General features: G+C 41.1%; 1 protein-coding gene across 1 annotated transcript; it reads right to left on the bottom strand.

The window, feature by feature from the left end:
- Positions 1 to 3,410: 3,410 nt before the first annotated feature.
- LOC143364868 (uncharacterized) lies at positions 3,411 to 7,118 on the bottom strand. The gene has a single exon (XM_076804962.1). It carries the CDS (start codon positions 7,116 to 7,118, stop codon positions 3,411 to 3,413), a length of 3,708 nt encoding a protein of 1,235 aa, XP_076661077.1.
- Between the last annotated feature and the right edge of the window lie 1,654 nt (positions 7,119 to 8,772).

The following is an 8,772-nucleotide window of genomic DNA, read 5'->3' as shown; positions in this document are numbered from 1 at the left end:
GTATATTCAGGTATATTCTGGTTTCTTCTATATTCTAGTAATATTAGGGTATATTCTGGTATATTCTTCTATATTCTAGTAATATTATGGTATATTCTGGTATATTCTTCTATATTCTAGTAATATTATGGTATATTCTCGTATATTCTTCTATATTCGTGTAATATTATGGTATATTATGGTATATTCTGGTATATTCTGCTATATTCTGGTATATTCTCGTATATTCTTCTATATTCTAGTAATACTATGGTATATTCTGGTATATTCTTCTATATTCTAGTAATATTATGGTATATTCTGGTATATTCTTCTATATTCTAGTAATATTATGGTATATTCTCGTATATTCTTCTATATTCGAGTAATATTATGGTATATTCTGGTATATTCAAGTATATTCTGGTATATTCTGCCATATTCTGGTATATTCTCGTATATTCTTCTATATTCTAGTAATATTATGGTATATTCTGGTATATTCTTCTATATTCTAGTAATATTATGGTATATTCTGGTATATTCTCCTATAATCTAGTAATATTATCGTATATTCTCGTATATTCTTCTATATTCGAGTAATATTATGGTATATTCTGGTATATTCAAGTATATTCTGGTATATTCTGCTATATTCTAGTATATTCAGGTATATTCAGGTATATTCTGGTATATTCTTCTATATTCTAGTAATATTATGGTATATTCTGGTATATTCTTCTATATTCTAGTAATATTATGGTATATTCTGTTATATTCTTCTACATTCTAGTAATATTATGGTATATTCTCGTATATTCTTCTATATTCGTGTAATATTATGGTATATTATTTTATATTCTGGTATATTCTGCTATATTCTGGTATATTCTCGTATATTCTTCTATATTCTAGTAATATTATGGTATATTCTGGTATATTCTTCTATATTCTAGTAATATTATGGTATATTCTCGTATATTCTTCTATATTCGTGTAATATTATGGTATATTATGGTATATTCTATTATATTCTGGTATATTCTGCTATATTCTGGTATATTCTCGAATATTCTTCTATATTCTAGTAATATTATGGTATATTCTCCTATATTCTAGTAATATTATCGTATATTCTCGTATATTCTTCTATATTCGAGTAATATTATGGTATATTCTGGTATATTCAAGTATATTCCGGTATAGTCTGCTATATTCTAGTATATTCAGGTATATTCAGGTATATGCTGGTATATTCTTCTATATTCTAGTAATATTATGGTATATTCTGGTATATTCTTCTATATTCTGGTAATATTATGGTATATTCTGTTATATTCTTCTATATTCTAGTAATATTATGGTATATTCTCGTATATTCTTCTATATTCGTGTAATATTATGGTATATTATGGTATATTCAAGTATATTCTGGTATATTCTGCTATATTCTGGTATATTCTCGTATATTCTTCTATATTCTAGTAATATTATGGTAAATTCTGGTATATTCTTCTATATTCTAGTAATATTATGGTATATTCTCGTATATTCTTCTATATTCGTGTAATATTATGGTATATTATGGTATATTCAAGTATATTCTGGTATATTCTGCTATATTCTGGTATATTCTCGTATATTCTTCTATATTCTAGTAATATTATGGTATATTCTGGTATATTCTTCTATATTCTAGTAATATTATGGTATATTCTGGTATATTCTTCTATATTCTAGTAATATTATGGTATATTCTGGTATATTCTTCTATATTCCAGTAATATTATGGTATATTCTGGTATATTCTTCTATATTCTAGTAATATTATGGTATATTCTCGTATATTCTTCTATATTCGAGTAATATTATGGTATATTATGGTATATTCTGTTATATTCTGGTATATTCTGGTATATTCTAGTATATTCAGGTATATTCTTCTATATTCTAGTAATATTATGGTATATTCTGGCATATTCTGCTATATTCTCGTATATTCAGGTATATTCTCGTATATTCTGCTATATTCTAGTAATATTATGGTATATTCTGGCATATTCTGCTATATTCTAGTATATTCAGGTATATTCTCGTATATTCTTCTATATTCTAGTAACATTATGGTATATTCTTTCATATTCTGCTATATTCTCGTATATTCTATTATATTCTGCTATATTCTAGTATATTTTGGTATATTCTCATATATTCTTGTATATTCGAGTAATATTATGGTATATTCTGGTATATTCAAGTATATTCTGGTATATTCTGCTATATTCTAGTAATATTATGGTATATTATGGTATATTCTGGTATATTCTGGTGTATTCAAGTATATTCAGGTATATTCTCGTATATTCTTTTATATTCTAGTAATATTATGGTATATTCTGGTATATTCTGGTACATTCTGCTATATTCTAGTATATTCAGGTATATTCTCGTATAGTCTTCTATATTCTAGTAATATTATGGTATATTCTGGCATATTCTGCTATATTCTAGTATATTCAGGTATATTCTCGTATATTCTTCTATATTCTAGTAATATTATGGTATATTCTTTCATATTCTGCTATATTCTCTGTACTTTCCGACGGAGCGGGCACCTTTCGCGGCGTAGACTCTTTCGTAGAATCTATGAGGAGGCGTATATTCCTCAATCGAGGGTGTTTCGACGACGCTACTCGGCGCGACCTTACGATCCTTTCGGATGATAAGGATGGTAAATATAAATTTGGAATTTAATGCTGCAAGGAGCAAACGGAACTATAGCGGCTGGTCCGCGTGTTGACGAGTTCCGGAGTCTAATCTCGATGTTGCCTTAGCGGGAGTTGCATTTAGACTAAAAGTTTTACCCCAACTCTCCATGCACTCGGGGTGCGTTGGCGTGGAGTGGGGGTATTCCATTTCGGGGTGGCAACGTCGCTGGATTTCGGCGGGCGAAATCACAGCTGTGGGCCCGATGTTCATCGGCCAGGGACCGTCGGATGGTCCCGCGATGCCACCTTTGTAGGTCCACGTTTTATGACAGTACGGTTGGCTGTTGAGGGCGCGAGGAAAATTCTAATGGGCAATTAAGAAAGGTTTCGTGAAGGCGACTTTCTCAAAAACAGCCCTAGAGGCCCGTGTCATAAAACGTGTATACCATCTGCACGCCAAATGTTGGGATGTGCCGATTTGTCAGTCGCGAGTAAAACTATTAAACTATTCTTGAAGGGATCGGTCCCTGGTCCCACCTTGAAATAGCGGTGCCGCGGATTTTCAAGGGGATCTTTTGTTTAACTCGCGGCTGAACATCCTCCCCCCGTTGAGAGACTCGCGATCAAAATAAATCTATATAGGATTAAAGATACGCTAGGTTTAAAGTACTAGAATGAACAAGTAAACTATCTTATGAGCTAAAGCTTAGCGATTACGATAAATTAGTTATTATCGGTTGAGGGATCGCGCGTTCTTGACGTCGATGTTGGATCCCGTGGTTCCTCCTCTGGCTGGTTCGGTAACGGTACAAGCCGTTTTACGCCCCGATCGAGTGTGGTTGTGGCTGTTCTCACTGTTGCAGCTCGAACTATGCCATCAGATCCGGGGTAGACCTTGATGACTCTCCCGAGTGGCCACTGCATCGGTGGTACGTTGTCCTCCCTCAAGAGCACGATGGTGCCCTCCTTGATGGGGTGTGTACCGCTGGACCATCTCGAACGACTCGTCATCTCGTTTAGGTACTCCTTGTACCATCGGTTCCAGAAATGCTGCTTTAGTTTCTGGATATGTTGCCAGGTTGAAAGTCTGTTTGATGGCACATCCCTGAAATCGCGCTCGCGCAGACTCGTTAACGAGTCGCCAATCAGGAAATGGCCAGGAGTTAGGACAAGGGTGTCATTTGGGTCTGATGAAATGGGAGTTAAAGGACGTGAATTTAGAACGGCTTCTATCTCAATAATTAAAGTGTTGAACACTTCAAATGTAAATCGTTCAGCACCTGCGATACGCCAGAAATGACGCTTGAATGATTTCACGGCCGCTTCCCAGATGCCGCCGAAGTGAGGTGTTAATGGAGGAATAAAATTCCACGTGATGGATCGGTCAGCAAGAAAGGTTTTGACCTTCTCGTTGTGGTCATCGGACTGCAAAAGTTCGCGGAGGTCTCGAAGCTCGTTGTTGGCGCCGACGAAATTGGTGCCATTGTCAGAGTAAATGTTAATACAATGACCTCGTCTAGCAATGAAACGACGTAGGGCTGCTATAAATGCTTCGGAGGTAAGATCGCTAACCAATTCTAGGTGAATGGCTTTTATTGAGAGGCAAACGAAAACTGCGACATATACTTTAATGTGGGTTCGACTTCGGTATCGTCGCTCCTTTATGAAAAAGGGACCGCAATAATCAACGCCGACGTTTGCAAATGGGCGTGAGTCGGTGACTCGAGCCTCAGGTAGGTCGCCCATCACGTATTGTGTTGGCGGCGGTTGGACACGGTAGCAGCGGACGCAGTTTCTGATGGTTTTCCCTACCTGACTCCGACCGTCGATGGGCCAATAACGGCGTCTAATCGCGTATAGGGTAGCCTGTGTACCAGCGTGTAATTGTATTCGATGCTCGTGTTCTATTATTAATGCCGTGATTCGAGCCTTTGGGAGGACGATGGGATGTTTTTGCGCGAATGGAATTCGCGAATTCTTCAGACGGCCTCCTACTCGCAGAATTCCGTCTTTGTCGATGAATGGGTTCAGTTGTTGCAGCTTACCCTTAACGCCTATTTCGCTTCTCGAGAGGCAGCGCAATTCTTCTGCAAAGTGTTGTCTTTGTATCAGTTTGATGATTACGTCGTGGGCGTATCTTAGTTCGGAGGATGTCAGACTTCCTTTGGTGGTGTTAGATCCTTTCCATCGGAGACAGCGCGCGATGATTCTTTGAAGCTTTCCCCATGAGGAGCAGTTGTCCAGAATCGTGGTGTCGCAAATTAATGCTTTGAGACAAATCGCGACCCTTTGTTCTGGGATTGTCTCTGGTTGAGGTAGTTCGGTAGTGGGCCAGAAAGATTCTTCTTCGTTGAGCCAAGTCGGACCGTGTTGCCAGATGGAAGGTTGAAGGAAGTCTTCTGGTGATTGACCTCGCGAGATAAGATCGGCCGGGTTGTCGGCAGTGGGTACGTGTCGCCAATCTGCGTTAGCTGTGCGCCTTTGAATTTCCGACACTCTGTTAGCCACGAAGGTTTTTAGAGTGTGTGGAGATGTCTTCACCCAATGGAGAACAATGGTGGAGTCGGTCCAATAGATGGTTTTATGTATTTCCACAGGTAGCGCTTGTTTTGCGGTCTCGACAAGAGAGGTTAGCAGAAGTGCTCCACATAATTCGAGTCGTGGTATTGAGATCGTTTTCAATGGGGCGACCTTGGATTTAGCGAACAAAAGAGTTGTCTCGGTGTGACCGCGTGAGTCGGTTGTACGCAGGTAGAGGCTTGCTCCGTAGGCCTTTTCGCTTGCGTCACTAAAACCGTGTAGTTCGACTTTTCTTGGCGATTCAATGATTGTGCGTCGCGGGAACGTGATGTTGTTCAGCGCTGGCAATTTATTATAAAAACGTATCCATTCGGTATGGATATCCATTGGCAGCGACTCGTCCCAGTCAACCTTTATGGTCCAGATCCTTTGTAGTAGCATTTTTGCCGTAATAATTACTGGCCCGAGCAGCCCTAGTGGATCATATATCTTTGCTATTTCTGAGGTGATACTGCGTTTGGTCGAACGTGATGGTGGAGAGCAAGTTTCGACTGCGTACGTAATAGAGTCGTTTGAGGAATTCCAGACAATCCCTAAGGTTTTGAGAGTGGATGACTCTCCCAGGTATAATTTTTTGTTAATGGCCTGCTCGGGCAAGCCAGTCAGAAGAGTAAGGTCATTAGATGCCCATTGTCGTATTGTCAGTCTTGCGGTCTTGAGTATTTGTGTGAGATCTTCGCGTAAGGATAATGCCTCTTCTATGGTCGATGTACCGGTCAGAACGTCATCCACGTAAAAGTCACGCAATAAAATCTTGCCGGCTTGAGGAAAGCGGTGGCCTTCGTCTCGACTGAGCTGTGTCAAACAGCGAATTGCAAGATATGGTGCAGCAGATAGTCCAAATGTCACAGTATTCAGCTCATAAGTTTTAATAGAACCCGTAGTATCGCGCCAGAGGATACGCTGAAATTTCCTGTCTTCCGGACGTACAAGGAACTGTCGGTACATCTTTTCAATGTCTCCCGTCAGTACGTATCGATGAATGCGGAATCTTAATAAAATGTGGAGTAGATCGTCTTGAATTTTTGGACCGGTGTGGAGAGCGTCATTTAATGCTATGCCTGAATTAGTCGTGGCAGAACCGTCGAAGACTACGCGGAGTTTGGTTGTGTCACTGGTGACCTTAACGACCCCGTGATGTGGTAGGTAATACCCCTCAGGTGACTGTTGTTCCTGTGGCAGTTCGCTCATGTGTCCGAGGTCAAGGTATTCTTGGATCACCGCGTGATACTCTTGCTTGAGTGCGGGTTCTCGTTGGAGTTTTCGCTCCAATGAATGGAGTCTTTTTTTCGCTTGTACCTTGGAGTCTCCGAGACGCGACAATTTCTCGTTGAAAGGTAAAGCCACGACGTATCTGCCATCACGATTCCGAACTGTGTGTTCTTGGAAATGGCTTTCGCAAATTATATCAGATTCAGACAGATGCTGTCTTTGTGGGCCTTCTTCAACCTCCCAGAAACGGGTGAGGTCGAATTGTAACGCGGTGGTCGCGTGGCAAAGTGTGCCATGAGCAGGAGAAGTGACTGGCGCGCTCCCCCCGATGACCCAATCGAGTTGCGATTTTTGAAGGTAGAGATCGGACTCATCTGGGCGTGACAAGACAATTTGGCCGACGCATAAGATTGAGAGGGCTGTTCCGGATCCTAATAACAAATCGATCGGTGCCGGTCGATGGAATTCCGGATCTGCAAGGTGCAGATTCGGCGGAATTTTTATTGTTCCGCGATCAATCTCTTGATCTGGAACGAAAGGCGCGATGTCGTTCACAATGAGGAACGTAAGCGAACGTTGGTAATTGCTTACTCGCGAAGCTATAGTAGCCTTCAGTGCGTGGGTTGCTACAGTGGTCATAGCGTTCAGAGAACCAATGGGAACCGAGCATTTCATCCGCGGGATGTTGATTTTTTGAGCAAGGCGTTCAGAAATTAAGTTAATCGATGCGCAAGTGTCGATTAATGCTCGACAATCTATCGGACGTTTATTTTTGTTGAAGATCTGGATTTGTGCCGTAACTAAAATTTCGTTTGTGATTGCGTTTATGGTGAACGCTCGATGGTAGCCCGTTCCGTTTTGTTCTCTGTGTCTTAGCCGTCATTCTGTATCGGATTGAGCGTTTATTGTTCCGCTTGTTGACGCTTGCTGCTCGAAGTGATGAAGCAACGTGTGGTGTCGTAGCTGACATATTCGGCATGAACCTCGATCGCAATTTTGCGCGCTATGCCCTGGGTGTAGGCAGTTGGTGCATAATTTGGCCCTTTCAACGGCGAACTTGCGTTTTTCGGGAGTCATTCCGCGGAATTTTTCGCAACCCCATGTGCTATGATCTCCGTAGCAGATCGGGCACTCCTTCGGTTGTGAATTTGGACGCGTTTCGTTAAAATTCGACGCGTTTTTTGATTTGTTATCGGCGGTCTGACGTGTTTTACTCGTTACGAAAGCGTGTGATCTGGCGGGTGGTCTTGTTGACTGCGGATGGCTTGTGAAGTTCGCGCTGGGGCGTGTCGATTGCGGATAGCTTGTAAAATTCGGTCTAGGGCGTAATGGCACCGCGGAGGCACTGGATGGTCCAGTTTGTGCGCAACTTGCGCGTTTCTCGAGAAAATCCAAGAGGTCCGTGTACGACGGCATGTTTTTGCCTTTTATCGTTAGTTCCCAAAGCCATGCAGTGTCGCTGCTAACCTTGGATAATATCATTGATATTAAAGAGCCGTTACATCTTGTGAAGTCTTCTCCTAGATTTTTCAAGGCTCGTAGATGCTGGTTGACCGAGTTCACGAGATCGTCTAACGCCTCTGGAGTGTCCTTTACTAATCTCGGATAATCCCTAATTGCGTCGCAATGTTTTAAGATTATTCTCCGCGGACAATCGTACTTCTTTTTGAGCAGTTCTATTGCATCGTAATAATTCGCGTCTGTCGTGTTTAACGCGGAGATGCACTTCAACGCCTTTCCGTGTAAGGTTGAACGGAGGTACTGCAGTTTTTGCAACGGAGTCAGATTTTCATTCGAGTCAATCGTTGATTTGAATGTGTCGAAATATGATACCCAATCTTCGATGTTTCCGTCGAACGATGGCAACCGCATTTCTGGTAACTTGATTGCCATCGGAGCAGTTACCGATGTCGCGAGTGACTCGACTGTTCCGCGACGTTGGGGCAAAGTTGGTTGCGCCTTTTCTATTATTTTGTTGGCTCTGACAACTATCGCGTAGTACTCGTTTTGTATCTCGTATCGGCGAGGTTCCTGGTTTTCGTCTAATGCCTCTAGCTCGGATTGTATATCATCGAAACGCTTCCAAAATTCAATGAGACCGTTCAAATGCATTTTTATAAGATCTATGTCAGGTGGTTGTTCGGTATCGACGGAATCTAAGAATTTCGAGAATGCCGTAATCTGACCGATTACACTGCCGCGCTTACGCTTTAAAGTGCTGAGAGCCGTTGCTTGAGACAAGGATGGATTTGTCATAGGCATTTTGTGATGAAGGAGATGTTTTGGGAGATTG

This window comes from Halictus rubicundus, unplaced genomic scaffold (genome assembly GCF_050948215.1).
Source record: "Halictus rubicundus isolate RS-2024b unplaced genomic scaffold, iyHalRubi1_principal scaffold1087, whole genome shotgun sequence".
Lineage (NCBI taxonomy): Eukaryota > Metazoa > Arthropoda > Insecta > Hymenoptera > Halictidae > Halictus > Halictus rubicundus.
This window is presented reverse-complemented; position numbering and strand designations above follow the sequence as displayed.